Here is a 13561-nt window from a genome sequence, read left to right as displayed (position 1 = left end):
CCAGGTCTGGGAGCCATAAAGGGCCGGGCGTGAGATGGGGGACCAGAGGAGGTCTCGGTTCAAGGAAGTGTCACCATTGTTAGCAGCCTCTGGTGTGGAGGTGCCGGCAAGGACGCCAGGATAGAAGAGTAGTCACTGCAGCCCCACGAGGATGTGGCATATGTATGCACACATTCACATTCACACAGAGGTTCAGATACGGGTAAAGGTCCCACAGCGTCCCAGTCGCCTGAGTGCCACAATGGACACGCACACAAACACCTGCGGGACCCACGAGGCATTGGCTGGGAGACCTGGTGCCAGTGTGACACACTGCCCCATTCCATGCACACAGTCCAGGCTTGGAGTTCCGCTGGGACACACCATAAGCAGAGACTTCAACGGGGACACGGCAAGACGCAGTGACCCAAGTTTTTCCTGTGGGGTCCTGGTCACAACCACCGCACAGCAGACAGAGAGGAAGAGGAGTGTCACGCACACACTCCTCGCAGCATCCGAGCAGGTCAGGAAATGAAACGAGACTCCGGTTGCGACCCACCAGCAGTTACACAAACATCCTCCAAGGGGTCACCGTCACCCACAGGCACAGCGTGCACGCACACGGCCTGACACGTCACGGCCCCACCCAGGCGCGTCCCACACACGGAGACCTGACACGTCAGGACCGCGCAGACTGCCGGCCGGGCGGGCGGTCGTGCCGCTGCTCGGCCTGACAGCTGCCGCTCCACACGCTCAGCCCGGGGAGTCCCCCCACGGCCCTCCGGATGGCGGCCGCCCCGTCATACCCAGACGCGCTGTCACACCCCGGGGCCCAGACGGAGAGTCCCCCACACCCAGACACACCCCCGGGGCCGCGGCCCTCACACGCCCGGCTCGCGCCTGGGCCCGGGACAAGTCCCGGCCGCGCACCGGGCCGCGCGCTCCCGCGGCCTCCGAGCCCCGGCCCCGCCCCCGGGCCACACCCCGCCCACCTGCCCGGGCGCCGGGGGCAGGGAAAGCCGCGGGCTCAGCACCTTCCGGGCCGCGGGGGGCCCCCGAGGGGAGGCCGGGCTCGGTCAGGACCTCGCAGGACCGGCCCCCAGCCAGCCGCAGAGGCGAACCCGGGGGTTCGGGGGGGCCCGCCGCTCCCCTCCCCCGCCTCCGCGGGCAGCCGGGGCGGGGAGGGAAGTCGTGGGGGGAGCCTGGGTTCCGGCTGGAGCCCCAGCTTCCCGTCCGGCCCCCACGGGGCAGGAAGCAGGGCCGAGGGAGGCCAGCCCAGGCCTTCCTGCCCCCTCCCCCAGACGTGCCTGGGACCTGGGACGGGGTCAGCGAGAGAGGGAGAAAGGGAGGGGGGCGGTGAGGCAGAGGGAAAGCAAATCCCCTTCTGCCTCGATCTCTGGACATCCAGTGTGTTGGTGTCTTTCGTGTTTTTAATGTGAATTTGTGTGTGTGTGTGTGACTGTGCTGCATTCGTGGCGTTTGCACCTGCTTTGTGTTTCTGCTGTACAAGCCGGTGTGCACTCTGGTTTCTGTGTCGTGACACCATGTGACTCGGTTAGTCTGTGTGTGTAAATTTGTTGTGTCCCTGGGGTGTGTTATTTCTCTGGATTCTTTTCTCAACACCCTTGCTCTTCTCTAGGTGTAAATTTATACATTCTTAGCTTAAGTTTGAGTAGAAGTGTGTTTATGGTCTGTGAGAAAAGTGTGTTTCCAGGAGGTGTAGTGTGTGTGTGGTGTTTCCTACTCAGGCTGTTTTCAGTATGTGTGTGTAACAGTTCCCAGTGTGTCTGTGGGCCAGCGGCTTCTGGGTTACATTGTTTCGTGATCAGTGTGTGTTGCTGGTATTCTGAGCATGTTTGTGTCTGTGGGGTGTGTCTGCCACATGCTTGCTGTCCTTGCGGTGTGTGTGCGTGTCCGTCTCCGGGACCGGTGTTCTCAGCCTCTGTGGTGTCTGTGAGCAGGTGGTGTCTGCATTGTGTCCCCACATGTGGGCTGATGACTTCAGTGTGTGAGCAGCTGCGTGGGTCTCTCTCTATTTTGTGCTGTCGCTTTGGAGTTTTCAGTGGAGTGTGTGCTCACGTTCACGGGCAGCTGCCTGTGCGGGGCTGCATTTGTGCTCTGGTGTCTCCAGGGCAGGGGGGCATCCTGTGTCCCCAGTGAAGCCGCTGGCGTCCCAAGCGACACGCCTGGCGGCCTCCGTGCCGAGTGGAGGCTGGCTGTGTCTGCGGCCGCGTCCCCTTGCAGGCTGGTGCCACGTTGGCTCGGGGCTGGCTGTGGCGGGCAGGGCAGGGCAGGGGCTGTGGTGGGCACTGGACCCACGCCCAGACCTCGGTATAAATATCTTGAGCTGCCGGCGGCTGTGTTTACTCGGCCCCAGCCCGGGGGCGGTAGCAGCCCGGCAGGTCCTTGGGGGCGGGGGGTGACCAGGCCACAGCAGAGTCACTTCCTTCTGGCCAGACAGGCCACAGCCTCGCTGCCCCTTCCCGCCCCCTTTCTGGGTGGGGGCGAGGTGGTGACCCCTCATCCTGGGCTCCCAGGGGCCACCAGTGAAGCCCTGACCCGCACATTCCCGTTGGGCTTCCCAGGATCTGGGAGAGAGACCAACAGTGGGGACGAGGGGGGTGAGCCAGGAGACAGCAGAGGGGTAGGAAAAAATGAGGGTGAAGCCAAGGGGAGCAGCTGGGGCGGGGAGCTGCGACAGAAAGGTATGGGGAAGCAGAGACAGAGGGAGGGAAAAACAAGGAGAGAAAGGTGGAGGGCAAAGCGGCGGAAAGAGAAGGGGCTGAGAGAGGGGAGATGAAAAGTGGCAGGGAGATGCTGACAGAGCTGCAGAGACAGCCCCCCAGAGAAGACGGAGCAAGGGGAGGAGCAGAGGAAGGAAGGGACAGTGAGGAGAGGGGCTGGGACAGGTTTGGCTCTGGCGGGACACACAGAGGTGTCAGATGTGTGTGTGTGAGGGGAGCTGGCTGCCAGCAGAGCCCGAACGGGAGGACAGACCAGAGACACGGGGGTGGGGGCCGGATGCCCTCAGAGGGGCTGTCCCCTCCCTGACTCAGCCTTTCCGCCCACCCCAACCCCAGGAGCGGGAGCAGAGGGGTAGGCGCCTCTCTGGGCACCTCCGTGTCTCAGCGGCTCTGACGGGGGTGTGTCTCCGGGCTCCACCTCTGTCTCTCGGGTACAGACGCTCCTGCTCCGCCATCTGACTAACCCTAATTCTGACTCAAAATGCTGTCTCTCATCACTTAAAAAATTATGTAACAAATTTATGTATGGCACAGTATATCACAAATTTAATGATCAAATGAAAAACGCACAGGTCATCCAGGGCTGATATTTGTGGTATGAAAGACCCCTCACAACTCGAGGGCATGAACACAAGCACCTGAGACAAACATCCCCTCCTCTTCATCTTTGCAAGCTGTGGGTCTGGCTGACAGAAGGGCCTTGCGCCTCCTCCGAGATGCAATGTCAGTGCTGAGAGTATGTACTGCACAGGATCTCTGTGATGGTTCAGTGATTCAGGTACTGACTAAACACTAGAAGATTCCATGCGTCTGTGGAGAGGAAGGGCAGTGCCTAGCATAGCAGGAGGGCCCCAAAGGTGTTATCCACTGTTAGCGGCCTCAGCAGCTGACTCTCCTTCAGTCAGTACCCCTGAGAAATGGGTGTGTCCGTCCATGCCACATGGCCCTGAGAGTGGACAGGCAGGCCAGGCACGGTGGTCTTGGCCTTGAATATGTGACATCTCCTTTCTGGGCCACCCATGGCCCACACATGAAATGGGACGGAGCCCCTGCTTCCTGGGGCTGTCTGGAGGTTCAGTGCAGCATCAGGCACCTGGCTAGGGCCTGGCACAGGACCGAACTGCTCAGGAACTGGAAGCTTTCTTATTCAATAATCTATCTGAACCATACCGAGCACCCCCCCAACTCCAGCCTCCATCCAGCTTTCAATTTCTGTGTCTGGCTCTAATTCCAGTTGACCCAGAGGGCAGAGCCAAGCCCTGGGGGTTAAGTGCTGTGGCCCCAGGAGTCCTTGGGATCTCCCTTCACCCTGGGCCGCATGCTGGAGGCAGTTTTGAGAGGGCTTTCAGGCCAGGCCATGGCCTGGCTCACAGGAGGGGTCCCCACACCCCTCTTCTCCAACGCATGGCCTGTGTCCTCCCCCCGTTAGCAGCCAGCCTCTTCTGTGTATGTCTGCTGGGGGAGCATAAGCTGAGTGCGGGGCCATGGGAAGGCAGGACGCCTGGGTTCCCACAGGCCGGCTGCTGAGTCACCAGGCGGCCATCTGGCTCCCATTAGCCCAGGGCGGCAGGGGGCTCCGCGGGGCCGGCTCTGTGGCTGGCTGGGGGCAGGGAGGCTGGGGCCGACTGTGTGTGTATGTGGGATGACTCAGGACCCATGATAACAGCCTGTGCGTATTCGGGGAGTGTAAACAGGAGAGGGAGAGGGAAGTGAAGGAAGGAAGGAAGGGAAAATTGTGGCTGGGAGAGGGATGCTGGGAGGGGAGAGTCCCCCCTACCCAACCTGGCAGGCCCGTGGTCCCACGTTGCTCCTGCCCACCATTCCCAAACCTGAGCCCTGAGGGAGAGGTGAGGGCAGGAGGCCACTCCCAGGGTCTCCCCGCTGTCCACAGCGAGGCTGGGTTACTCAGCAGCCAGGATGGGGGATGCTGACGGCCTGGGGAGAGGGCAGGGATCCTGAAACCCAGAGATAAAGGCAGAGAGGGACAGAACCAGCACAAAGGCTAAAAGAGATGGGAATGTGTGGCCATGGATCCCGAGAGCTGAATCGACAGGAGACAGTAGGTAACAGGCAAGGAGGTGCACCTGCGAGCCTGAGACCCCATTGCAGAGTGCAGGAGAGTCAGGGCAGGGTTGGCGGGGGCAGAGTGGTGGAGCACTGCTCTGAGGTCAACCTGGCCAGTTCCAGCCACAGAGGGCCCCCTGGCCTAGGTCCAGGGGAGGATGTTCATCTCAGGCCGTTGTGGGGACAGGAGCCAAGGCACGGAAGGAGGGGAAGAAAGAGAAAGGCAGAAAGGAGAAATAGGGAGGTGGGGAGAGAGAGACAGAGACAGCAGGAGCTAGAAAGGCAGAGAGAAAGGGGGTGGGAGGATGCCCAGGCAAAGTTGGGGTGAGGGCATGGAGACCACCGCCAGGCTTGATGGTACCGGGCAACCGCCCTGCTTCTGCTTAGAGAAAGTCCCTGAGCTGGCCTGTCATCAGCGGCCTCGTGCGGGCGGGAGGTGGCCGCAGCCATCAGTCCCCGTCCAGCTCTGGGCTGGGCGCGTCCTCGGGCTCCTCCTCGTCGAAGTACCTCTCCTCCTCGTCCCGGGCCACGATGTCCAGGTTGTCGAAGTCGGGGTTGTCATCCACGGTGCTGCAGGGGGAGGGGCTGTCAGGGATAGGCTCTGCCTGCACTCGGGCCTTCCCGATTCTCACCCGGTGGAGGAGCTGGGGCCTGGGGTGCCCCCCGAAATGAAAGGCCATGTGCCGGCAGCTCTAAGTTGGAGCTAACTTACAGTTGGGTTAGGCTGGGTCTCTGAGGGCTTTACACAAAAAGTAACACTTGCCAAAGAAAGATCTTACAAGACAACTTCTGGTTTCTCTTAAAAAGCTGGAAGATGTGGTGACACATGGGCCCACATTCCCCAGAGGCAGCGCTTCCCAACCAGGAAGATTCTGCCCCCCACCCCCACCTCAGGGAACATTCGTTGTAACTGGGGACATTTTGGTTGTTACAACTTGGAGAGGGGCTGCTGCTGGTGTTCAGGAGGTACAGGCCAGGCAGGCTGTTCAATGCCCATTGCACGAAGGACAGTCTGCACAAAGGATTATCTGGACCAAAAGGTCCACAGTGCTGACAGGGAGAAACCTTGTCCTCAGGCGGCCAGGGGTCCAGCTGTGAGGAGGACCCTCCCAGGCCTGCTCACACTCTCCAGTGCAGGAAGCCTTATCCGGTCCAGCCCCCTCCCCTCTGATGAGACGCCTGCCTCCCTCCTCACCCCTCACCCACCCTGCTGGGAATGCTCTTCCCCCAGGTTTTCGAATTGCCTACTCATCCCCTGCTGCAGCTCTCTGCTCAAATGTCACCTGCTCAGCCTCTCCTGGCCACCTCATCACCCACCCCGCTGCTTTTTCTCCCTGGCTCCCTCACTAGATCGTTTTTTTGCCTTCCTCACTGGAGTGGGATGCCCTTGGACAGAGAACCCTTCCACTGGTTTTGTTTGCTGCTTGATCCCCAGAGTCTGGACACGGCTGCGCTGAGAACCTAGTGGTGAATGCAGGCCAGCAGCTCCCCCACCCCCCGAGATGGGACAGGCTTCGGCCCACACCACTCCCCATGCTGGGTCTGACTTCCTCATGGGGACCTGGCTTTATGATGGCAGTGGTGTCCTTACCGAGTGCCCAGGTACTCTACTCACTGCTTTGTGTGGAACCCTGAGAGTGATAAATGTCGAAGTGGATCAGCCAGAATTGCCTCTGGAGCTGGGGATCCCAGACTGGACCAGAGATGCTCTGGTACCAGGGGCTGGCGTGGCCAAGGCAATGAGGACTGCCAATCTACTGATGAGACCCGAGGGGCTGCTTGTTCACGTGTTGTGGGGGGTGGGCCCTCTGCTGCCACACCTGATGTTTCGGACCACAAGGCGAGGCTGCCACAGTTGACAAAAGCATCTATCTTTTCACTCTGATACTTCACTCGCCTGTGTCCTTTTCCTTGATGCAAAATCTCTTTTCACCCAGGTGGCCTGGGAATCTTATCCCTGGGGTTGTACTGGAGAAATGAACAAGCAGCACGGCACGGGCGCCCGGCACAGGCCCCTCCACACCAGGCATCACCCTGCCAGTGATGACTTCCTGCAGCATGAGGAGGTCTGCAGTCCTGGGGACACTTCGTATCAGGCCGCCATACCATCTACCTGGACAGGAATGTTTCGGTGGTCTATCAACGTGGAGCTGAATGTCAGCCCTGCTCAAATCCCTCTTTCGGGGGAAGGGACAGACGCTCAGAGATGGACAAAGCTACTCCAGGGTCACCCACTGACCTCTGATCACCCCTGAGCTGGGTGAACCCAGGGCCCCTGCCCTGTGGGGTGCCAGGCTGGGGGACCAGGGGCGAGGGCAGGGGAGCACCTGTAGTCAAAGTCCCCATCCTTGCCATCCAGGAAGCGCTGGTGCATGCGGCTGGTGAACTCTTCCCGCAGGATCAGCCTCTCCTCCGAGTCAGGGACCCAGGCCTCCGAGTCTTTGCCAGGTCTCTGGTCTGTAGGGGAGACGCCCAGGGTGGGGGTGTGTGAGGGGTGCACAGAAAGCTGCGTCCCTCATGCTGGGTGGCCCTGGGAACAGGGCAGTGACTGCGATGGCCCCGTCCCTACCTTCCCAGGGCATACATCAAACCCATGACAACTCGGTGTTTTGGAGGCCGCAGAACAGGGTGGACCTGACACCTGAAGGAGGGCGGTCAAGGGAGGGCCCTCCAGGCGGAGGGAACAGCATGAGCAAAGGCCTGGAGGTGAGGGATGTCCTTCAAGGAGGGGGACAGGGATGCTGGAGAGGACGGAAGGGCTGGGGTGCTCAGGGCAGCAGGGGAGGATGTGCTGTCTGTTCCTGCAGGTGCTGCCGCCAAGGAGCCAAGGCACACAGGCTGGGGCTGGGTGTGCCGACGCTGGGGCCCCCTGGCCGCTGGCCTCACCTTCCTCATCTTCATCTTCCTCCTCGTCCTCCTCCTCCAGGCAGGCCTCCTCCTCCTCCTGCTGCTGGAGCAGCCGCTGCTGCAGCTCCCGCTCCTGGTAGGACTGGAGCAGCAGGTCGGAGAGCGGGCAGGTGGGCGTGCCAGGGGGGCCAGGCTTGGGTGGCCGGTGGGCCGGGGTGCGGGCGCTGAGCTCCTCCTGGGTCAGGTACTGCCCAATGTACTGCTCATACAGGAGTGGGGCGCGGAAGCGCATCTGCTCGTCGCTGAAGTACTCGCCCCCTGCACGGAGGAGACAGGGTGGGTGGGGGGTCAGGGTCGGCGGGTGAGGCAAGGGGCTGGGTAGGGGTGAGCATCTGGGCAGACCTGTGTCTACCCAGGCGTGGAACCATGCTGACCGGAAGCTGTAGACACACAAGTGTGTGACTGTCCAATTCAGGAATGCAGTAAAACATGCACAGATGTCTGAGGTCGTGACCATGAGAACTCACGAACGTGTGTGAGCACGTGAACGTGACCAGGCCTGTATCTACGTGTGGACTCACGTGTCCCAAGTTTGTCGGGTGCAGTCAGGTTGCTGGACATTTTGGCCCGAGGCCCTGCTGGCCTAGGGCCCCTGTGCAGCTGTACTGGCAAGAATTTGCACCCCATGTTTGCGTGCACACATCAGCACACTCCTTGGGCCCCTGTGTCTCAGAGCTGGTGAGCAGGGCATTGTGAGCAGGATGCACAGGGGAGCCAGTGTGTAGATCATGCACGCCTGTCTGCTGAGCCTCCTTCTGGCTGTTGCCTGGACACGCCTGCACTGCTGGACACGTTAAGAATACATCTGCATGGAGCGGGCGTGCGTGTGCACTGGATCAGGTCTCGCAGGGTACCTGCCCAGGCATGGGCATCCCTGTTGGTCTTCCAAACCCCACACCTCACCCCTCAGGTGGGCCGGGTTTCCCTGCCCCTCAGTCTTAGGGCCTTTGCACCTCCCCTGGCTGTCTGCCCCTGTAGAGGCGGCTCTGTCCCTTAGATAACGGTTCAGCCTGCTCAGCCCCGCCCTCAAGAGCCCTGTCTTGGGCTCTGTCTTGTCCCCCCTCTTACCCCTATGTCTCTGTTTCCGGTGTTTCCCACCACAGTCAGTTTCTCTCTCTCCTTATCTCTCACCAGCACACACTCTCTCTCTGGGTCTTGGTTTCTCCCTCCCCTCCTCTGCCCCTGTCTGCCCCAGTCTCTCTCTCTCTCTCCCGCTTCTTCAGTTTCTATCGTCTCACCCTACTTGCTTCATTCACTCACTCTCCCTCAGCTCTTCATCCCTGCTCCTCATCTGTCACTGTGTCCCTCCCCAGTTCCCCTTCTCTATAGCCTGTGCCTTCTCTCTGACTAGAATCTTAACTCACCCTCTCCTTCATTTGCTCTCATCTTTTAACATCTTTTAGTTCTGGTGTCTTCGGTCACAAAGCTGCTTGTAATTACATCGTGGTCAAAAAGGTACCAATGTTACACAAACATTTTTAAAAAATTTAAAAATTAAAGAAAAGAGAAAAAGGTACTGATATTTTCTTTCCTGTTTTGTTTAAAAGATTTTTTGAGGTGGACCATTTTTAAAGTCTTAATTCAATCTTGTGACAATACTGCTTCTGTTTTGTATTTCGGGTTATTGGTCCTGAGGCATGTGGGATCTTAGCTGCCTGACCAGGGGATGAACCCGTACCCCCTGGACTGGAAGGCGAAGTCTTAACCACTGGACACCAGGGAAGTCCCACTGATGTTTTTCTCCATGCTTTTCACATGTGTGTGTGTTTCAAGAGGCCTTTCCTGAACATATTCCTCTAGGTTTCTGGCAATGCCTCTTTGTACAGTACGAGGTAGGGACCTAGTTTTCGTGAGGGATGACCGGTTATCACAGTGCTGGACACTGTGTCCTTGACCCACTGGTCTGAAATGGCACTTCTGTCATCTGCAAGATTCCAGCCCTTCTCACTGCCTGTGCCATTCTCTCCCCGAGTCCCTGCTTGTCTCTCCCTATCGCGCCCTGTCACCTCACATTTCTGTCTCCGTCTCGCCAGGATCTCCGTCTGTTTCTGCTGTCACACCCTTGTTTCTACTTCCTCTGCCGCAGTCCCCTCCCCCTCAGCCCGTGTGCCCCCACACCTTGGATGAGCTCACGCAGGGCAGCGTAGCGGCGGTTACGCAGGCGGGTGCGCAGCGTGCGGGGTCGGGTTGTGCCTTGCCGGGCCACCTCGGCACAGTAGAAGTCTGCGCGGTGGTCACCGCGCAAGTGTCCAAAGCAGGCCAGATGCTCCTCCCGGAGGCCCGTGCGGAAGCGCTCCAGGAACACCAACGGCTTCTCGTGGTACAGCTGGCCCAGGATGGCCACCTTTTCCGGCTCCGTCAGGTCGGGCTCACCCTGCTGCTGGCTGCACACGGGCAGGCGGCTGGCAGCCACCGCGTGCAGCATGGCACTCACCGCCGGGTCCTCCACCTCAGGGGGGTCAGCATCTAAGGCCCTTGGCGTTCCCTCTGCTGCTTCCGCCTTGTCCTGGGGTCTGGGCAGGACCGGCGTCCAGCTCAGCTCCCCCCAGTGCCCAGGACTGGGCTCTGTGTGGCCTGTGGGGAGAGGGGAGATCAGTCACTCCAGGGATGGGAGAGGGGATAGAGAGTGGGTGGCAGGGATTGAGTGCTCACTCACTCACTCGTTTCACATTTAGCGAGCACCTGCTATATTCTTGGCACTGTTCTAGACCTAGAGAGACCACCCGAAGCAAGAGATTGACAGTTCAGTGGGGAAGGCAGACAAATGGAAACATAATTAGTAAAAATAATAGGGTTAGGTGGTTCCAAGAGCTGTGCGGAAAATTAAGAGGGAAGGAGGAGGGTATGGGGATCAGGCTGCAGTTTTAAGTGGACAGTCAGTGAAGGTCTTGCCAAAATAGTGACATTTCAGTAGAAACCTGAGGTCATCAGGGACTGAGCCATGAGATTTCTGTGGGAAGTGGCAGAGGAAAGAGCCAGTGCAAAGGCCCCGAGAGAGAAGTTTGCCTGGTGTGTTTCCTTAGTCCTTGACCACTTCATTCACTGATTCACTCAATTTTGCCTTTTCCCTTGTTCATGAAATCATCAATACATTCACTAACTCGTTCACTCATTCATTCATCCTTCTCTCCTAGTCACACACATCCATCTAACCACTTTTCAGCAACTGTAAATCTATGCTGGGCCCCGAGCTGGGCAATGCTGAGGATCCACTGAGGGATCCAAATCAGCTCCCAGGGAGCACCTGGTCTGATGGGAGAAGACAGACAAGGTCAAAGCCAGTACAGGCACTGGAAACAGAAAAGCTGAGGGCTGGGCAAGCCTTGGTGAGAGCTGTTTCTCAAAAGTGGCGGGAACTGGAGCAAGGCTACTGCAAGCAGGAAATAAGTGAAGAGGGGAAGTAGAGACAACTCCTTTAGGTAGCTTGACTTGGATGGGGAAGAGAAAGAGGGTGGTGATTATTAGGTGCAATGGGCTTCAGGGAGTGTTTTAATCACTGAGGCAAGAGAGGACTGGGCTGGACCATGTAAGGGGCTGTGGAAGAGAGGACAGATTAAAAAGATGCTTGAGAGGCTGACTAGGACAAGTCATGGGATTGAAGGGCTGGAAGGTGAGGAAGGCATTCAGTTAAGGTCCAGGCCTCTGGCCAGTAAACTGGTCAAACTGTCCCTGACACAAGGCATGGATGAGGAGCACGTTCGGGGGAAGATGTTGAGACCAATTTGGGACATGGATGGTATGACAGGCCCAGGAGACACCCAAGGGAAGGCATTTATGAGACTGCTGGTACCGGGGGCTGGAGACTTCTCAGGAGAGAAGTGTTGCTCTGAGGACAGTTACAGAAGTCATCAGAGACAAGGAAAGCAGTGGAGCTGAAGGAAATAAGTCACGGGGAGGGTACAGGAGATTGTGTGAGGGATGAAAAGAGAGGAGGGACTAAGAAAGAGCCCTGACTGGATGGGAAGGAGGCTGTGAGAGGCTAAAAATGGCCCCCCAATATAGCCACATCTTAATTCCTGGAACCCATGAATGGAACCTTACATGGCCAAAAAAACCCCACAAAACTCAGAAAGTCTTTGCAGATGTGATTAAGGTATGGACCTTGAAACAGGGGGATTCTCTTGGATTATCCTGGTGGGCCCTAAATGCCATTACAAGTGTCCTGTCAAAGGGGGATTTGATGTACCCAGAGAAGAAGGCAAGGTGAAGACAGCAGCAGAGATTGGAGTGATGTGGGAACAAACCAAGGAATGCAAGGAGCCACCAGAAGCTAGGAGAGGTGAGGAATGTGTTCTCCCTTAGAGCCTCCTCGGCCCTGCTGACACTTTGATGTCAACTCAGTGATACTGATTTCAGACTCCTGGCCTCCAGAACCGTGAGAGAAGAAATTTCTGTTGTTTTAAGCCACCCAGTTTGTGGTCATTTGCTACAGCAGCCATGGGAAACTAACGCTGGCTGAGCAGAAGGAGCCTGAGAGATAGGAAGGAAATCAGAAAGAATGGTGTCACAGAAACCAAAGAAAAACATTCAGTAAAGACAGAGGGGTCAATGGCATCAAATTCTGCAAGTAGTTTAAAAAAGAAAAAAAACCTGAACTTGGCCATGTGGTTTAACTACAGAGTAGGGCTTCCTTGGTGGTACAATGGTTGAGAATCCACCTTGCAATGCAAGGGACACTGGTTTGATCCCTGGTCCGGGAAGATCCCACATGCCTTGGAGCAAATAAACCGGTAGGTCAGGACTACTGAGCCTGTGCTCTGCAACAAGAGAAGCCACCACAGTGAGAAGCCCACGAATCGCAACGAAGAGTAGCCCCTGGCTCTCTACAACTAGAGAAAGCCTGCATGCAGCAACAAAGAGCCACCCCAGCCATAAATAATTAATACATAAATCTTTCTTAAAAAGTAAAAACAAAAACAAACTACACTGGGAGGTCACTGGGGACCCTAATCAGTGCAGTTTCTGAAGGTAAAAGCCAGACAGCAGTGGGTGGGAAGAGGAGGCAAATGTAAATGACTCTTTGGAGAAGATTAAATGGTATCTGGAAGGCAGCATGCAATCAAGGGATAGCTTTTTAGGTTAAAACTTTTTTATTATTATTATGGAATATTTCAAACATGCACAGAAGTAGTACAATGACACCCCCCCTCCCCCCAATATACCCATTATCCAGCTTCAAAAATGGCCAATTCTTGGCCTGTGAGGTTTCAACCAACCTCCTAACCGCACCTCACCCCACATACCCTGAAGCACTAGGACAGAATTTGGATGAGCAAAACAAAAGCATTTTAGGTACTGATGGGAGAGGCATCAGGAGAAATAAAGAGACTGAAAAACAAAAGAGAGCACAGAAATGGATTAACGACCCTGAGTAAGCACATGGGACTGTGGACTTTCGGGGAAAGGGAATTAGAGTGAAATGCGGGGAGGCATTAGCAAATAAGAGTTTGCGTGGGAGGGGAGGAGTCAAGGGAAGGAGATAACATGAGAAAGCAAGGTTGGCTGAAATAATGGGAGAGTTAGCCCGAGACAGGAACAGGTTTGCTAGTCTGAGTCAGCCTGGTAAGGAAACGGGTTATCCCGGGCCACGGAAAGAGCTGGAAGAGATTAATTTCGGGGGAGGCGATGGGATAAAAGAGGTCAGCCTGAAGCGGCCAGGTAAGGCCGAACACAGGTGCCCTCTTTTATAGAGTCCCTTCTTCACCTTCAAGGGGAAACATTTCACAGTGACACTGCAGCCCCACCCTCCTGCCGCCTCCGCGCTGCCAGGACCTCACCTTCACCAGGTTCCCTCGCCGCGGTCGCTACGGCCTCCATCCCGATTGTCTACGACTTTTTACCCGCCGTGGCGAGCTCCTAACACCAAT

General features: G+C 57.2%; 2 protein-coding genes across 6 annotated transcripts in view; one reads left to right on the top strand and one right to left on the bottom strand.

Annotated features, from left to right (window-relative positions):
- Nucleotides 1-8139, top strand: part of TGFB1 (transforming growth factor beta 1) — a 25167-nt gene extending 17028 nt beyond the window's left edge. For 2 of the 3 annotated variants that reach the window (XM_061388361.1, XM_061388362.1), the window contains exons 7-8: nt 335-502; nt 6725-8139. In XM_061388361.1, coding sequence (XP_061244345.1) covers nt 335-502; nt 6725-7042 — 486 coding nt within the window. In that variant the 3' untranslated portion in view covers nt 7043-8139. The remainder of the gene's footprint in view (nt 1-334; nt 503-6724) is intronic. The other variant, XM_061388363.1, reaches the window with a different exon arrangement.
- On the bottom strand, nt 3222-13561 carry CCDC97 (coiled-coil domain containing 97). Of its 3 annotated transcripts, none has more exons than XM_061388367.1 (5): nt 13472-13561; nt 9813-10268; nt 7674-7952; nt 7115-7244; nt 3222-5357 (listed from the first exon to the last, which is right to left on the bottom strand). In XM_061388367.1, exons 1-5 carry the CDS (start codon nt 13509-13511, stop codon nt 5237-5239), a joined length of 1026 nt encoding a protein of 341 aa, XP_061244351.1. In that variant the 5' UTR covers nt 13512-13561; the 3' UTR covers nt 3222-5236. The 3 variants fall into 3 exon arrangements, with proteins under 3 accessions (XP_061244351.1, XP_061244350.1, XP_061244352.1); XM_061388368.1 differs by lacking the exon at nt 3222-5357 and adding an exon at nt 6152-6900; XM_061388366.1 differs by having other exon boundaries at nt 3222-7952.

This window comes from Bos javanicus, chromosome 18 (assembly GCF_032452875.1).
Source record: "Bos javanicus breed banteng chromosome 18, ARS-OSU_banteng_1.0, whole genome shotgun sequence".
Taxonomy (NCBI): domain Eukaryota; kingdom Metazoa; phylum Chordata; class Mammalia; order Artiodactyla; family Bovidae; genus Bos; species Bos javanicus.
Note: the sequence above shows the minus strand (reverse complement) of the source record. Positions and strands in the feature narration are given on the sequence as shown.

Bases quoted from the DNA above. Each gene is read 5' to 3' on its own strand.
- CCDC97 (XM_061388366.1), bottom strand. From the start codon at position 13,511: ATGGAGGCCGTAGCGACCGCGGCGAGGGAACCTGGTGAAG. The intron at 10,269-13,471 runs GTGAGGTCCTGG...CTCTCCCCACAG, and splicing joins GGCGAGGGAACCTGGTGAAG to GCCACACAGAGCCCAGTCCT. The intron at 7,953-9,812 runs GTGTGGGGGCAC...TCCTCCGTGCAG, and splicing joins CCTGCGTGAGCTCATCCAAG to GGGGCGAGTACTTCAGCGAC.